At 37.3% G+C, this 18766-nt stretch overlaps 1 protein-coding gene across 2 annotated transcripts in view; it reads right to left on the bottom strand.

Moving 5' to 3' along the window:
* The window catches only part of LOC133883016 (branched-chain-amino-acid aminotransferase-like protein 1), a 34545-nt gene that overhangs the window by 824 nt on the left and 14955 nt on the right, over nucleotides 1-18766 (bottom strand). For both annotated transcript variants that reach the window (XM_062322193.1, XM_062322192.1), the window contains exons 5-18: nucleotides 16138-16275; nucleotides 11120-11178; nucleotides 10400-10502; nucleotides 10055-10240; nucleotides 9834-9934; nucleotides 8748-8802; nucleotides 8475-8561; nucleotides 7844-7895; nucleotides 4925-5010; nucleotides 4147-4200; nucleotides 3494-3577; nucleotides 3019-3090; nucleotides 1675-1755; nucleotides 1316-1351 (exon numbers count right to left, since the gene is read on the bottom strand). In XM_062322193.1, the coding sequence (XP_062178177.1) occupies nucleotides 1316-1351; nucleotides 1675-1755; nucleotides 3019-3090; nucleotides 3494-3577; nucleotides 4147-4200; nucleotides 4925-5010; nucleotides 7844-7895; nucleotides 8475-8561; nucleotides 8748-8802; nucleotides 9834-9934; nucleotides 10055-10240; nucleotides 10400-10502; nucleotides 11120-11178; nucleotides 16138-16275 (1194 nt within the window). The remainder of the gene's footprint in view (nucleotides 1-1315; nucleotides 1352-1674; nucleotides 1756-3018; nucleotides 3091-3493; nucleotides 3578-4146; nucleotides 4201-4924; nucleotides 5011-7843; nucleotides 7896-8474; nucleotides 8562-8747; nucleotides 8803-9833; nucleotides 9935-10054; nucleotides 10241-10399; nucleotides 10503-11119; nucleotides 11179-16137; nucleotides 16276-18766) is intronic.

The following is an 18766-nucleotide window of genomic DNA, read 5'->3' as shown; positions in this document are numbered from 1 at the left end:
TTTTCTTTAGGTTCTGCAGTATCATACCAGGTGAGTCAAGTTCTATAAAGGCCAAGTCCAATAAATATCAGCTAATTGTGACCAAGCCTATTCATTTGGATAACCACTTGGCTTTGCAACCCACAGGCAAGTTCTAAAAATAGACTTTGCGGTCCCCAGACAACTAAGCCCATGAAGTGGCAAGTCTATCTTGGATAACTCAAACATATAGCTTTACTATGATTTTCTTTTCAATATACAAATTTTCAAGGTTCAACAATGAGAGTAAATATAAACTGAAACTATGTGAGTGGTACTGGTGCAATTTGTTTTAAGAATGGAATTAGGGCTGTAAATGAACCAGACAGTTCATAAACAGCTAGACTTGAGTTCGGTTTATTTAAAAAATGAGTCGAACTCAAACAATAGTTATTGCTTGAATATAAAATGAGCCGAACTTGGATACACTCGGTTCAGCTCAGTTAAAACTCGACTAGCTCGTTAAATTCATTTATAAATATACACGCACATTACATACATAAAAAATACACTAAAATATTAACTTAAAAACAAAATACTAACATATAAATATATACTAACATAATACATAACTAAAATATGTTAGTTTGTACGTATTAACATTTACATATATATATATATATATATATACACACACACACACACACACACACACACACACTAACATATATGTTAATGGATGTAAATATGTATGTTATAATATTAATAATATTCTGTGCGCGTGTTAGTTTGCAAAAAATAATACATATATAGTAATTTATGAAATTTTTATAGCGTTCAGCTTAGCAATTTTATGGCGTAGAATCAATGTTAATTTGCCCAACAAAAAAAAAAAAGTCAATTCTGATTCGAGCTCAAGCTTGAGTCAAGCTCCAACTTGATTGATTTATGTCAAGCCTGAGTTTGAACATGTTCCTAAAGCTCGAATTGAGCTCGATTCTACGTACATTTTTTTCGAGCTGAATTTGAACAGCCAATACTCAGCTTAACTTGGTTTGATTACATCCCTAATAGAATTTATTTACAAAACAGAGCAATCTGAACCTGTAGAGCATCATAGCCAGCAAACCTGAACAACGTAATACATCAAAGCCAACACTAGATTACAAAACCTTGAGATAAACTATGGATGGCAAAAGGTTGGGTTCGAAATGACCTCATCCGAATCCCATCACTTATGAAAAAGGTTCAAAATAGAACCCAAATACCATCACGTAATATGTGATTGACCTACAAGCAGTTCTTATTCAAGAACATTTCAGTATTTCAGAAAAATAAAATAAAATAAAACACTTACCGGGGTGAGTTCTCCCATTGTCCCCGTCGTCCATACCTGCAGGGTATCAATCTGGCGTTAACTAAAAAGGTAAAAGTGCAGATCTGAACTAGAAAGAGTTGATCGTGAACAAGATATTAATGGGTTTGAACCATTAGCAATTGACACCAAGACTGCATAAAGATCTACTTGTGTGCATTTTGCTTTGTAAGAAACCAAGGGTTTGTAAGAAACTAAGGAACTTTGTTAATAATGTAAATGTACCTTCCCATAAATTCTTTCTAAGTTACCAAAGTTCCTAGTCTAAACTTCATGGGCTACTTCACAGCAGAAATCCCAAATAATAATAATAATAATAATAATAATAATAATAATTATACCTCATCTGCAGTGTGGAACTCGGATAGACTAATATTTCGCTCCTCTAAGACGAACTTTTCCTTTACCACAAGGTCCATGACCTGCAACCCCAAAAAAGCAAATAGGTCATACCAATGCCAAAATATAAGATATGCCTCATTAATCAAACACGCATGCAGTACTGACATTAAAAGATTAGCATCTCTTATATTTGGAAAAAGAGAAAAAAAAAAAAGAATGAGTTAACACCCCGTCATGCAAGCAAGGATAAGACAAGGGGACGGTTCAACTGGAAGGGGTTTAGAAACCGGTTCATGTCATTCTATAAAGAATCATTTCCAAAAAGCTTATCTTTTACTGTCAAACATATGCTTACAAAGTTCCTTACTATAGAAGAAGTATAATATGTTGAATAGAATATAGGGAAAAGTACACCCACCCCCTTCAAACTAACACTCAATTTCCAATGTCCCTCCAAACTACCAAAAATTTGCAATGCACCCCTTTTGTCCAGCAAAAAGACGAAGATGCTCCTATAATTTTTTTAATAAGACAAAAATACCCCTATAAATTCGAAAGAGGAAAAAAAAAAAAAAAAAAAAAAGCACAGTGAAAGACCCACGATGGCCGTGGATCAAAACAAGCCGTTAAGTTCTAGCTTTCTAGACTTGTCCATTAGTGAAGTGCAAATCCAGTAAGGCGCCTTTGTTTACAAGTTCCATAGTTAGATTTCATAAAACTTAGATTCCGTTTTGGTGGCAACAAGCCGTCAACTTAGACTTCATAGAAAAGTGCAAATCAATCTCCACTTTGATTTCTAGATCTGTCCATTGGTAAAGATTGTAAATTCAATGAAATTGACTGTCATTATGTTTGGTCCTGCAAAAATCCAGTACTGGATTCGTGCATTTTCTCACAACACCCACGGCAGTGCCATGGGTCACCATTTCATTTATTTATTTTTATAATTTTTCGTTGAGGGTATTTTTGTTATTTGTATGCAAATTATTGGTAATTTGGGGGAGACATTGGATGCAATCTTTAGTTCGGAGGTACATTGCAAATTGAGTGTTAGTTTGAGAGGGTGTGTATACTTTTCCCTAGAATATAATTAAATAGCTGAATTTGGAGTCCAATAGCATTAAAAACTTTTGCCCATACTTATACATTAATTAAACTATTTCCTTTTGTGTACAAACTCGAAATTAGCTTAACTAGATTCACAGTTGCTCAAATTGAAGGTTCATGCACTAATTTACCTGGTTCAACTATTTGTTTCTTATTTGAGATTTTATGAAAGAAGTTCAAACTTTCATGGAGCACAATAAAAATTGTTAGAAAGGAAGGAAATATACACAACTTACAGTTGCTCGAGTTATGCCAGGAAGGCAATAATCAGCATGAGGTGTCAGAACACGGCCTTTCTTCACTAAAAACTGCATGATTAAACAGATAAACCTTTTTTCAGTTTGGAAGTTAACTTTCAAGATATGTGCAATATAAGACACTGAGTTCCTTCAATGATCAGATTTGAGAGGAAAGGCTGCCCACGGAGGCTGCCAGGAAATAATCAAATGACAGCATAGTGACCATATGTTGTATAAGACAGGGAAGTGGTAACTACCTTTATGTGTCCATGAGAAAAAAATGCAATGCATAGAGTTTGTTGCTCAATAGAAGTTTATAGCAATCAACACTGTGGACGTTTTAGAAAAAAGATGTTACAAAAAGAGTCCAGGTCAAGGCGTTTGGTGGCCACCACCTCCCTGCACTTATAATAGTTCATCCATATGGTTCACCAGAACATAAGACTTCCATGTAGAAAATGCATAAGCTTACAATGTTTGTAGCATTTGTTTCAGATACATAACCATCCTTGTCAAGCATGATGGCATCATCAGCCTTTGCATTATTGCCTTCTATCTGCACCAAACTCAAATCAGCGTAAACCAAAATTCAAGAGAGAGACATCTACGAAGGTGATAGAATAACACTGTAGTACTCACAACAAAAATGAGGATTTCTACCAGCTCTCATACACTGATTATCATACTTTAAATTCTCAACAAAATTTAAATCTCCACCTTTTGGTTTTTCCTAGGAAAGTTGGTGACCAAATCATCCTGTATATGGACACCATAATCATCTTTTATCTTTCTTGTGTCTCTGCGTTTGTATTTCCACAGGTCTTTTTTTTTTTGGGGGGGGGGGGGGGCGCTTAAATCAGTCTAGTCATGGATGATTAAAAATCTGAGTGCAGGTTTTCTGCCAGGGAAATTCGTAAAACTAAACAGCTCAATACCAGTCAAAGCATTGATTAGATTAGAAGTGCAAACCAGGATAAGTCCATGTGTCATACACATTAAATTTATTTTTTTCCCTCACCTGCATGTGTGGTATGCAATGATCATCATTTATTGCAACAATTGAAAATCATCATAGTCTAACCTTAACATTTCATAACATTTTTAATGTTGAGAAAAAGAGAATACCTTCGCAAGTATGTTGTTCAGGAGGTTATTGTGGTGAATCTTTGAATCCAAATTCTGTTGAGGATATAGCAAAAATTCACTGTGAGTCATATGAATACAAAACTACATCAATCAAATAAGACCTTAGTAGTTTTGAATTATTTTTGTTCACTTCCCACATTTAGGAACAACCACTGAGAATGATGAATAACAACAAAAGGGCGCTAAGATGACAAACACAAATCCCTAGTTCAATGTGAGCAACAAAGCGAAGAAAAGGTTACAGTTTCCTCAGGTGTGCATGAGGACAAAACTTTGGATCCAAATATTGAAAAGCTTTTGGGTGGAGCATGTTCTCTGACCAAATCAATCCCTTTTTTACAAGCTCTAGCATTTTTGTCTTACTAGGATCACTATCTTAACAATGCAATCAAAAACCGAATGACAATGGATGCTGCCTAGAGCATGCAGCTAATCATACAGTGATCTTAGAAGCATAGATTTAAGCGAGTTCCAACCAAGCTCAACATTTCAAAGGTATGCTTTGTTCCCCTCATGCCAATAGTTTCCACATAAAAGGCATTGCCAATTATGCTTCCTCGCCCCAAAATAAACCCAGTTCAACATTTAGCCATTTACTCATGAGTTATTACCATTTCCAGTCATTGTCTGCTTTTATACATGCCCACAGTAAGGCTCACGAGGAACCATCTTGGTAAGACATGGGAAAGAGGTTTTTCACCTTCTCCACGTAAGAACCAGAGGGTGAGGGAGAAAACAAAGAAAAAAAGAATCTTACATTTGGTGAATTACGACGTGTGGTAGCAGTCACCAAAGTTATACCATGTGTGTTATCATAGACAGGGGGCTTCCATTCAGGTAGCACTGCATTTTTCAAAAGAACAATAAGTATAGCCTTGGAAAGCCCATGCATTATAATGGCAACTTATATTGTTATAAAATGATTATTGTAACATAATTCACAAACAAAAAGCAGGGAAAATGTTGTTCACTAATGAAAACTGAACAGGGCCAAAAACCCAACACCAACTCTATTAGCAAGTTGAGTATGACAAACAGAAGAATTCAACAAAACATGCAAACACATACTAGTACAGATACTAGATAATTCCAAGACTATAAATCCATTATTAAAAAAAAAAAGGGTTCCAAAACTTGATTAAGAACAATCTGTATAGCCCATGCACAAAGTCGTGCTCAAAAGTTGTTATTTCAAAAAATTTGGGTGGTTTCCATGATCTTTTCAGCAGTTAAAGCAGAGAAGGCAGTCACTTCCAAGTACAGTAAAAATAATAAGTGAAGATATCTATTTCCAATTTTCAACTTTTTAATGGTTTCATTTGTTTAACAATTTACTATGTTTTGAAGGCTATTGAGCAGGGGTGATTTAGGGATCCTGCTTAAAGTTTATACATCTGCACAAGAAAAAAAGACAGGTTAGGGTAGACGGGTGAAACAAACACGTCAGAGCTACTGTGCGGTCCTGACTTTGTTGGGAAAACAGTACATTAGAAATTCAAAATCTTACCAACCATACAGGTTATATACATTCCATAGAAAAACTTTTATGTCAAACTGAATAAATATCTATATATATATATAAAAGCTAAGTTCCAACTTAGAGTTGGCAAAAAATTAGGACACGTGACATGAATCTATACTTTTTAAACATTGAACCGGTCATTTAAGTAAAAAACCGGTAATTTAAATAAAACTAAACCGGTTCATGTATTTCAAGTAAAATAAACGGTGCATTTAATATGATTAATTAACTCTCTTATATTGAATAAAAAATGAATAGAAACGTCAATTTTTTTTTGTCATTAAATTCTCACTAATTTCTACCTCTTTCTCTTCCTTTAAGTAAAACTGAAAAAAAAAAAAAAAAAAAAAAAAAAAAAAAAAGAAGAAGAAGAAGAAGAAGAAGAAGAAACGTCAATTTTTTTTTGTCATTAAATTCTCACTAATTTCTACCTCTTTCTCTTCCTTTAAGTAAAACTGAAGAAAAATTCTACCGCTTCCCTTCCTACTAAATGTCCGTTACAAACTAAACCTCAAACAGTCAAACGTCATTTTTTTTTCTTTGGGAAATGTCAAAAGTCATCCAACATTTCTCGCTTTCTCAAATAAATATATGGATAAGTAATGGTTTGTGGCTATGCAAAACTGCAATGTTGGTTACATTACCGGAGAATGGTGCTCAAAGCAAAAAGAGCAAAGTCTTTGCCATTGTTGGAACCTTTTTGTTTGTAATACTGCTATAGTCTTTGTTTTTTTAGTTTGCCTTTTAAATTTGTCGGGGTTGTGTTCAATAAAATTGTAAATAATATGTTTGTTTGTATTTATTTTATGTGCTTCTGTTTTTCTGATTCGATTTTTTTATCCTTATTTTTGCATTGATAATTTATAAATTATTTTTTATTTCTGTTGAAAAAGTAGTTTCTTTTACTCTTATATATAAGAAGGATGGTCGAAATAATAAATATCTATTTGACCGGAGTTTCTTCTTATACCTACAAATTTCATTGGAACTGGAAAAAGTAAATAAAAAAAATAGTTATTTTTCTATTATATTAGTGGTTATCATTTTAAATTATTATTTTTTTAACTTTATTTTCTATGATTTTGTTCTTTCTTTGCATTTTTTTTTGTCCCTATTTCCTAATTTATATTATATTCTTGTTCACATTGCTTTCTTTTTTTTCCTTCTAAATTTTACATTGAATTCAAGGAAACCATGGAGAGAGAGAGAGAGAGAGAGAGAGTTTACATTTATTGTTGTTTTGGGTACGAGGTATGACAATTTTTTAGTTTACATTGTTCGTTGAATTTTTTTTTTTTCCTGTATAATGCACATTGTTAACGTGCTTAATTAATAGATAATATTGATTTTCAAGGTTTCATATGAACCGGAAAAGTATACGGAAAAGAATCTATTCTATTAGTATTTTTCATTTTTCATTTTTCATTTTTTGTCTATATTTTCCATGGTTCTCTTATTTCGTTTCCTCTTTTTTTTTTTCCTTATTTTTTGATGTAATTAATATATTATTTTTCATTCAAATTGCTTATTTTACCTTTTGTAAATTTTACACTAAATTCAAGAAAATGATGGTGAGAGAGAGTTTCCTATGGTTGCTTTTTGTACGGGGTATGATGATTTTTTAGTTTATACTGTTTATTGAGTAGTTTTTTATTACTTTGTGTAATACAGAAAAGATAACACTATTATATTATATTAGATTTTTCATTTTTCATTTTTCATTTTTTGTCTATATTTTCTATACTTCTCTTCTTCCGTTTCCTCTTTTTATCATTTTTTTTTTTGTTCTAAAATTAAATTATAATGAAGAATCTCGCGCATGGCGTGGGTTATGAGCTAGTTTTAATCAAAACTCAGTCAGAATCCTAGAAGAGAACCTCTTTTATGAAGCAGGTTCTCAAAATCCCAGGCTGTTGCCTACCCAAAAAAACCATTTGGGTGGTTGGCTTCCCTGGTCTCTTGGAGAACCTATTCAGCCATGGAAAACACTTAAAACAGCTTTTGGTTTGTCAAAAAAGCAACCTCATGCAATTCAAAATGCTCCATATATGGTTTTATAGATATGGACCAAACATGCAAATTTCTACCGGACAACAAAGATTGATATATCAGTATCTTCGCTATAATTGCAGTGGACAAGAAATTTATTCTTACCAATTAAGGTGCATCCATAGAGATTGAATGCTGGACTCATGCCAGAAGTAACCTGAAGAAGGCAAGAATATTGCAAATCAGTAAAGAAATAGATTGCAACTCTTTTTTTGCAAACTATGCTGGGTTACAGAACCATGAAGTGAAGAAATTGTGGCAAATGTCCCCATGGAAAGTATGTACTTGTAAGCCATATGAAAAAAATAAAGAAGTAGCTTAAAGTTCTTGACTCAAAAGTTATTAAAAACCTATCACCACGTATGGTCAGATGATCACTAGCAACAGAGATGCATTCACCAAATAGCTTATTGAGTTGATGGTGACAAATCTCCAAAGCAGCATATTGCATGGACCCTCTAAGAGTTGTCATCCATGTGAAGGTTTCAAACCAGATAAAAATTAATTGTTTAACAAAGAAAAGAAATAACAACACTAATTTTTGTCATTTAAGGCATACATTCCCTCTTCTACTCTTCTATGGCTGTCTTCCAGCCTAAACCTTTAAATGTTGGCCAGAGCCATTGTGAATTATGATGGAATAGAATCAATAGATAACTCATTGATGAAAATGAATACGGATTTTTAATAACTTTCAGTACACACAAACACACACACACGGAGAGAGAGTGTAGACCTTCTTGCCACGAGTTAGAGACAGTCGGATGTGTGCATTATTAAACATTCCATTCCTAATTAGAGTTGAGAAGATGGCTTCTTTAATCTGCATTGATGCAACAGTTAGCAGGATGAGCCAAGCAACTTTGTAGCAACTACATGCAAAAGCCAGGAGAGTAAAATTTCCTTTGCCCAAGATCCAGTACAATTAACTATACACAACAGAAGAATGCAGTTAAGGGATTAAACAGATTAGTAGACATGACAGAATAATAATCATCTGCGCTCTCACCTCTTCACGAGTTGGAACATTGTTGAAAGCCAAAGCTTTTGCTGAGTCAAACAACCTAATTAAAAGAAAAACACATCAAAGATTTTACTAGACATTGCTGGTGAAAGGCCAGGATGTTTCATGATGGAAAATTGTCTCTATTCCCTATTCATAAGACAACCACAGAAAGAAGAAATTAAATGCTTTACGTGTATGCATAATTTCTTAAGAGTTCTAAGAAAAGGATGGTAATGATAATGATAAGGAATACATATTACAGCTTTTGGAAAGGAATTTATAGAACTCATAACTCCATTACATCATAGACAGAAATTTCCTACAACCCAAATATAAGATTGACATGTGCCCTTTAAGCATGTGAAAAGCACATGTTGTTTTATTAATGCTATTAAAAAAGCATGTGAGAAGTACATGCTATTAAAACAACATGTGCTTCTCACATACTAATAGACACATGTCAATTTTATATGTGGGTTGTAGGAAATTTCCTACAAACCAGTTTGTAAAAAATTTCTGTCCTTACATCATTACATGAGAATAAAAGGAAGGTGTTCCCCAATAAATGAAACCAGTAGAGTAGAAAATCCGCTGAGTATGTCCAAGAAGAATACAGAGAGAGAGAGAGAGAGAGAGAGAGAGAGAGGCAAAAGGAAAAAAATATAATGTTTGCCAAGATGCATGGCTCTTATCAATTCCACAAGCTGTTAATGCTCCCAAATCTTTTTGCAATAGCAACATAAATGTCAGATAATTAAGACAAGCAAATGATCGAGATACTAATAACGGTGTATGGATTCAAACTTTTCAAACTAATATCCTGCTTACAGGATTCACGAACTTCAACTTATTTGTCAAATTGGCTAAAACAAAGGCATCATTAAAATATTTTACTAGACATTGAGAAACCAATTACTTTGTCCATTATTGATTCAGACTTCTCAAATTAATATCCTGCTACATGATTCTTGAGCTTCAGTATATTTGCCAAATTGGCCAAAGGAAGAGCATTATTAGCATATTAAACTACAACAGTCTGAACCATATTATACTATGCATCACCTTTTTTTAAACTTCTCTTTCACTAACCTGTCTAAATGCTCATCAAGCTTAAATATCTTCCCACTGTAAACTCGAAGTCCCTCCCAGACAGAATCTCCGCCTTGGACAACCGAGTCAAATACAGAAACCTTATACAGGTCACAGGCTAAGAATAAGAAACCTAGAAAACTGTGCACTTAAACATTATAAACTAAAAGTTCAAATATACTGAGTAGCAAATCTTAACATGTCCACCTATAAACAGGTACCTTTGCACTCTCACGGGGTAAAATCTCATCACCAACCCATGCAAGCAGCTTCTCATTTGCAGGAACTGGAAGATCAGGAGTTAAGGGGGACTTTAGAAGGGATGATTTCTGCTTCACATGGCGCCTAAGCATGTTGTACAAAGGAAGACTTTGCTCCAGCAAGTCGTACAGAGAAAAGGGAAATGGCTGAAAAAGATTTAAAGTTAGAGAATAAGCTCATATATATTAAAAGGCAAACCTGAGAGGTGTCTATCAGCCTTGATACTTATATTCAATGATTTGCATTTACCTATCACAATCTATGATTCAAATCCACATAGCAAAAATATAGGCCACACTACATACCACAGGATTCTTTCTTGGTTGTTCAAAACCTGTTGATTTATGTACGCTTTTATACCACCATGGGGCCCAAATGCCATCTATTGGTTTTGGGCCAGCTTCCCATCTGAAAATGGTTGGATTGAAAACTTGTCATGAACACATTAAAAAACAGAGTGGGAAAACAAAGGATAAATAATATCAATGTCCATGCACTGTCAGCATTACTAGCTAGATGCATCCAACAACGCTTGTGAGGGAGTAATGGATGGATTTCAACGGAACATGAAGGTAAAGAAAAACTTGATGTAAATATTAACAATGGAAAGAGATAATCCTTAAGGAATATTAACAAGAGGAAAGCCAAAAAAGAAGTTGCATAAGATAGGGACTTGGGATTAAATTGAAGAATGTCCATGAGTATAGTTGAAAGGATAAAAAGGATTTGCATAACAAACCACAAACAGTAAAGATAGGGGTTTAGTGAGCAGAATTTACATTTTTATAGCATATCTAGTATTAAGAGAGAAGGGCTTTAATAAGTTTAATTTTACATTTTTATAGCATTTCCCAAAATTAAGCAAGAAACTTAACTTTTTTTCTAGCGTCTGAGGTCATACCTTATTAAAAAAAATCCACTTATTACCTTTCACATGCAAATGCATCTAGCTTTAATCACAAATAACCAATAAAATAGACTAGATGAAACAATTTATCTCTCAAAGGGGTATAGATTTTGCATACTTGAGCATTGCATCTTGAAAGGGAATATCCAAGTCGTCACAAAGACCGCGTAAGGTAGCCTGCAAGTCAATGAGATCAATATACAATTGTATAAGAGAATAATATATAAAAGATTGACTAAGGTCTCTAGAAGTGCATAAACAGTAAGTACTGGATAATGGCAAAACTCTGAATCCGAAGTGCTTTGTGAGTGTGTGGGGAGAGAGAGAGAGAAAGGAAATGGGCAAGTAAATCGAGTCTTATTGAAAGCGTACAGCGTCCCTAAGTATACCAGAAGTATACAAAATGAAACATCTAACTAGGAAGATAAAACGAACAGGGAAATCAATAAAACTAAGCAACAAATGGGATAAAAAGGCCACCATCCAAAGATACAAAGTATGAAAGAACAAAGCTAAAATATCCTCTATGGAACTCTCCACGTCCTTGAAACATCTAAGATTTCTTTCCTTCCACACACACCAAAAAATGCAGATTGGCACCATCTTTCAAATCAAAGAACTCCTCGGCCTTCCAGAATTCCACCAACAGGCAAACAAGTCGATACTCTTCTAGGCATAACCCAATACATACCAAATTGAGTGAAGAGAGAATTTCACAGAGCGAAAGCCACATCGCAGTGAAGAAAAAGGTGGTCCATTGATTCCTCATTTCTCTTGCATAAGCAACATCTATCCACTATGATAACATGCATCTTCTTGAGATTATCCACTATAAGGAACTTGCCTAGGGCTACCGACCACGCAAAAAAAAACCGCCCTCGAAAGAGCTCGAGTCTGCCACACACTCTTCCAAAGAAAGCGACTACCTTCCGAGCAAGCCAAGAAGCTAAAGAATGACTTAACCTCAAAAAAGCCTTTCTTGGAAGAGACCCACCAAAGTCTATATGTACGACCTCTACTCATAATAGCTGAGTGCAACACCTGGAAGAAGGAAGCAAAGACATCCACTTCCCAATCATGCACTTCTCTAACAAAGCTCACATTCTACTGAGTAGAACCACCCAAAATCTCCATATTATCCGCAATTGAGGCATCCTTCGCTCGAGCGCTACCAAAGAGAACAGGAAATGCTTCCTTTAGAACTGTATTCCCGCACCATAGATCATGCCAAAATTTTGTCCTAACCCTATCCCCCACCTCAAACCTAACAAAACCAGAGAAAGTGTCCCACCCTTTCCTAATGTTCTTCCACAATCCCACTCCAAATGCACCTACAGGCTCAAGGGAGCACCATCTGCCCCACAAACTGCCAAACTTGGAGTCCACCAAGCATCTCTCTCAATCCCAAACCGCCACAACCATTTACCTAATAGAGCGCGGTTGAACATCACCAAGTTCCTGATACCCAGCCCTCCCTCTAAAATTGGGGTACAAACCTTAGACCAACTAACCAAGTGATATTTGAATTCTTCACCAAACCCACCCCACAGAAAATCTTGTTGTAACTTCTCAGTGCGAGTAACAACACTCCCTGAGAGAGGGAATAAGGACAAGTAATACATAGGTAAATTGGCAAAAAAAGGCCAAACCAAGCTGATTAGTCAAACCTCATTAGAAGACACAATGTCCTACTTAAGCAAGAAATTGATGATGACTTTCAACTCTCAGATACAATCAAGATTGTCCATGAACATGGAGCTAATGCCCCTTTTTCATACATCAGAACAAGAGGCTTGCATATTGCAAAACCTGACAGGCGCTTTGTATGGGTTCGAGGTTTATCTGGGAGAGGTGGATACACGAAGTGGCCTTGCCTTGGAAGAGTTCCCGGTTATAAAAAAAAAAATATAAAAAATAAAGTATAAAAATAAAATAAAAAATGCAAAACCTGACAACTAAATACTCATAAAAATTACATATTCTTTCAGTAGAGACCTCTACCATTAAGGGCAAGAGAACACCATGTAAGTACCAAAAATATCATGCTCGTATTTCACATCCACTAATGCATTAACACCTCATAGAATCATGAAATTAAAATTTATAAATATAATATCTTCAAGTCACATTTAGTTTTTGATAGCTCAGAAAAGTGCATTAATTTATTATTGATCCAAGGATGACCAGTGAGTAACTCGACCACTTGTTACTTAGAGAAGATTCCTTTAGGACATTATAGAGTCAAGTTTTTACTTGAAAGAACAGTAATTGTCAAAGGACTTCAACTCCATTGCATATGGACAAGATACAAGATAGAATTAGAGTTGTATCACTAGGAGATAAATTTTTTTTTTTTTTTTGATAAGTAAGTAGTGAATTTTATAAAAAGCGTAAAGGCGCCCCTAAGCATACAGGAAGTATACAAAAGGACACCAAAACAGGAAAGAGAGGGGAAGGGGGAAAAACACCCGAAAAACCCAAACAGAAGGAAACCCAAAAAAAACCCTACAAAACCAGCCCACAAAACCCCAAGACTAATACATCACATTAGGCCGCTTAGCCTTGCCCCTACTAGAACCAAAACCTCTAGCATCATAATTAATCGAGCACTCTAAGTTCTTCACTTCACGACTCCCTTTAAACTTAGAAGCGGAAACTAAAGCCTCTAGACGATACTCCGCATCAATTAGAGTCATGAAGTCTAAAAACCCTTCACATTCCCCTCGTGGGAGACCCCTAAAGTATTAACACAGAAGCTAAGATCAATCGCAGCCCCGGGAGGATCACCAATCTCTTCAAAACCACCTCCCCGCGAAGATTTACCCACCTCTGAGAAAGACATTAAAGGCGGGCACCCAAGCACAGACTGGACCGAAGAGAGTGGAACCACTCCCACTTCTGACGGATGAAGAGCCATGCCGCTTGGGAGAAGGAAGCCACGCCGAAGGATAGGCAGATAGCCCTCGTCTTGAGCAGCCGAAGACTTTGCAGGAGCTGACAAGGGCTTGGAGACAACCCCACAAAGCTGCCTAGAAAGCTCCTTGGGAGCACTGAAAGTCTCAAGAGCCTCTTCAAGCAGATGCTTTTCCAATTTGCCAACCTTGTTCTTCCGAGAGTATGTAAGCACCGACTTGGATTCCGACGGGTAAATAGGCGCGCCAGACTCCGACATCACAGGGAGGGAGAATCGCAGCCTTTCACCTAGAGCATCCGCGTCTGAAGAGCAATCGCCGAGAGCTGGATCAAACCCAAAGAGAGCCGGAGAAGGAGCCATCTCAGACGAAGGCGACAAAGGAGGATCCCCGCCCAGAGCTGACCTCACCAAAGCAGAGACACCAAAGCCCTCGGAAACAGAAGTAACGGCCGATGACGACACGTTAGAAGCTTCAAAACTGGACAGAGAAGAGGACTTTTCCCCGAGAATCTCCGTGGCAAAAAAAACCGGAGGAAAGGGATAGGAGCGCTCTTTTAACTCCGAAAGAGAGGCTGAAGAAAAACCCACAACTTCCGGCGCCGGGGCACCCAAGCCCGAAGGAACAGAACCCATACCCGCGTCAGAACCATGAACCAGAGCTAACCCGCATTTCTTAGCCTTCTTAAAGTAATCCACTCTTTTAAGACCCGACTTACTGGTCTTTTTAGAAAAAGACCTACAGCCCACCCTTCTAGACCTAGCCCTAAAACGCATTCCGCCCAACCCAAGGCAACACTTAGTCCTGCCCAGGCTCTGCTTCAGCCCACTAGAGGAAACCCAGCCCAAATGAGACCTATGCGCACAAGCCCAAAGAAGCCACTTTTCAAAAATATCAAGAAGCTTCCTAAATATCCCCAACTCCTACACTGCAACGTCACCTGCAACCTCAGCAGCATCGACTGCATCCCTCTTCTTGGAACACGCAAGAAGGTCCTTACCCAGAGGACTGGGAGAGGAACTCTCCAAAGCACAGCAGTCGACCGCAAGGCCTTTACCCAGAGGACCGAAGGGTGACCTTTCCAAATTGTAACAATCCACTGCCTGCCGAAAGGGCTCCCGCTCCCGATCCGGCGAATAGATCTTCTCCGCCTCGCACCAGACCGCCGCCGCCTTCTGAACCAGAGGCTTGCCAACACCCGGCGAGCCCACCACCTCTGCGAACGACAAAACACCAGCGGCCTTGCCCAAACTCTTCCCCACCGGGACGCCACAAAAAGAAGACGACACCACCGAGGTACCAAAGAAAGCCAACACTTTACTCAACTCCCCAGAAACTCGCCCCCAACCCTGCCCGTCATGGCCTTCAGGGAAAACAATCATCCCTCTCCGACCACCCACAGCGTACACCGCCACCTCCAAGAACTGGCCGAAGCTATTCCCACCTCTCCGAACAATGGTCACCTTCGAGCCCTCTCTGAAAGATTTAACAAAAATTTCGAGGCCCGGATTTTGCATCACCTCTTCCACCATCGACAGTAACCAAGCAACGCATCCCGAGCCCAGCCGAATCCACCCTGAGAATCCTTTCCTCTTCTCCGCCACCCTCAGCTCAAATGACCCTTCCACCACCGAGAAGATGAAGGACTTAGCCTCCACAAAGAACCGGTTCTCCATGCCCTACCTCACACGACAACCCCCGAAGGGGTTCGCAACAGCCCACCGCCACGCCTCACATGGCTGAAATCCAGAGAGCCGACGTTCTAAAACAAAGACCTTTGAAGGTATTGTGAATAGGGTAAGGAAGAAGCAATAACTCAATCCAAAAGAGATCTCAGAAATGAGGATTTAAGGAAATGCTTAAGAATGTTTTGAAGTTGACGTTTTTTTGAATAAGGGAAGAGGCTTAGCCTCCAAGCACATACATTATAATATATATGATCATAATGTCTAACAAATCACATAGTTTAGGAACTCAGCAAATCATATAAATTATATTTTACCAAAAGCTTAAGGATCAAAATGGATTTTCTTCTTTAAGCATGATCTCCATTAAATATGTGTATGCATACATTTTGCCATTGCACCATTCTGATAATAACTTAGAACAACACTCCCACAATTCCAGAAAAAGTAAAATCCATGAGCAATAAGAAATGATGTTCAAACTTGATGCATAGAAATGACTTCATGATAAATCTTGCATAATTAGATAGATATAACACCTCCGGAGCTTGCTGAAGATCTGCTGAATCAATGACAGGTGGGGCCTTTCCCAACTCACGGAGATCATTGTATATGGATACTAGTTCTGCCAAACCTAACTCAAAAAAGGATGGAGGCACAACCTTGTCAAAGGACGGCTGAAACAAATCAGATAGAACATGCAGCAAATATAAGTCAGTGGCAGGAAGAATAAGCAAAATCAGAAAGAATAAACTAACACCAATGAAGTCTATGAAACCTATACTTGAAAAAATAAAAAAATAAAAAATAAATAAAAAGGAGCAATACTTGATAAAAGCTCAAAGATCAAGCTCATTGACTACGTGCAGGATCACAATTTCATATGAAAATCAACCCTCTCAATTAAGACCATAAATTATAGGCTAAACTCAAATTGGTCCATCCAAGCTTGCGAGTGCTGTACATTTGGTCCCCAACTTTTCACTTTGGTCAATTTGGTGCCTAACTTTACAGATTGTTGTCAATGTGATCCTTCTGTCAACTTAAAACACTAGTAGGATTGCTATTGCTATTGCTCTTACGAAAGTTGCTGTAAACTGATCAAAGTGATCAAATTGGTGTTGTTTTAGTATAGAATTAAATTTTTTCTACTTTCAAATGAATTTTGTTTTTCTGGTTGAAAATAGGGAAGCGGGTCACATGCACAATAAGAATTACATCACGTCTGATGGCCCCCATCTAATCCACAGCAAACTACCATATGATGCACAGGAAAATTATGTGGCACAAAGCTAACCCCCATTTGATGCATTATTAAGAGAGAGATTGGAGGTTTTGTATATACTCTCACTATCATTTCTGAAAGATCTAGGTTAGTTAAAGCTATACCTCAAATTTTGAAAAGAAACTAAAAACGAAAATCAGGCAGTCATAGTTTTGGGAGTGATAATACAGATGTAAGATCAAATAAAGCAGAAAACTAGTCATGATCACTGGTAGCAAAGCCAGGAGTTTGTCTTTGGAAGGGTGAAATAATATTATGATGATTAAATGCTTTTTTTGTTCTCTTTACGTATTGTGAATTTTGCTATGTATAGTAGTACAAAAAACATATCACAGACATAATTTAAGTACGAAACCAATTTCATTAAAAGCGTAAAGTGCCCCTTAGTACACTGGGAGTATACGAAGGAAACATCTTAATAGAACGAGAAAAGCGAGTAAGAAAATCATCAAAACTAAACGACAAAGAATGCACATAAGCCATAGTCCAAAGGTACAACAACGTATGGTAAAATAGAGGATAAATCTCCTACAAGGCACTTTCCAAATCTTCAAAACTCCTATTGTTCTTTTCCCTCCATAAACACCAAAAGAGGCAAATAGGTGTTATTTTCCAAACCGCAGCACTCATTAGCCTTCCAGAGGTCCACCAACAATCAAGCAAGTCAATAACCCGTCTGGGCATAACCCAAGACATTCCACAACGATTGAAGAGAGTACTATACAAAGCAGAAGCCATGTTGCAGTGAAGAAGAAGATGATCCACGGACTCCCTAGTCTTCTTACACATATAGCATCTGTCTATCACGATAACATGCCGATTCCTAAAATTATCTAGGGTAAGAATCTTGTCAAGAGCCGCTGACCACGCAAAAAAAGTCGCCCTTGAAGGAGCCTAAGTGCGCCAATCATTTTTTCAGGGAAACGACTACCTCCAAAGCAAGCAAAGGAGTAAAAGAAGGAATTGACCTTGAACAAACTTTTTTTTAAGGAGACCCACCACATCTTGTCTTCGCAACCTCTTCGCACATTAACTGAATGCAACGCTTGGAGAAAGGAAGCAAAAACATCTACCTCCCAATCGTGTGCCTCCCTACTAAAGATTGCATTCCATTGGTTGGAACCGCCATCTTGTCTTCGCAATCTCTTCGCACATTAACTGAATGCAACGCTTGGAGAAAGGAAGCAAAAACTTCTACCTCCCAATCGCGTGCCTCCCTAGTAAAGCTTGCATTCCTTTGGTTGGAACCGCCCAAAAACTCCAAATTTTCCACAAAAGACGCGTCATTCGCTCAAGCAATACCAAATAAAGCTGGAAAAGCTCCCTTAAGATCTGCGTCCCCACACCACAAATCATTCCAAAGGCTAATCTTGGTTCCATCCCCCACAACAAATCTAGTAAAGCTTGAGAAAGATTCCCAACCTTTTCTTATGTTCTTCCACACCACCCACCCCAAATGAAGTTAGCCATTATAAACATTCTAGTTTGAAGAAAAACAAATCTTGTCAAAATTCTCATCCCCGATTTTCTTCTTTTGTTTTTTTCTTCCATAAAAAAGAAGGGCAAGGAGTTAAAAGGGCTTATTTGTGGGTGGGGGGGGGGGGGGGGGGGGGGGGGCATATGGAGGAAATCTTTTGGGGGCCATACTTTTGATTTTTAAGAAAAATACTAGATTTATTTTTTAAAAAGCGCAAAGCGCAATCAAGTACACAGGAAGTATACAAGAAAGGCATCTAAGAAAAAGAAGAAAACGAAACAAGGAAATCATTAAAACTAATCACTAAAGGTGCGAGGAACGCAGCCGTCCAAAAGTACAAAGAATGAAAGAAAAGGAAATGAGCTCCTCAGTGGTTCTTTCTTTGTCCTCGAATTGTCTATCATTG

The sequence above is a fragment of the Alnus glutinosa genome, chromosome 12, assembly GCF_958979055.1.
Source record: "Alnus glutinosa chromosome 12, dhAlnGlut1.1, whole genome shotgun sequence".
In the NCBI taxonomy this organism is placed as follows: Eukaryota; Viridiplantae; Streptophyta; class Magnoliopsida; order Fagales; family Betulaceae; genus Alnus; species Alnus glutinosa.
Note: the sequence above shows the minus strand (reverse complement) of the source record. Positions and strands in the feature narration are given on the sequence as shown.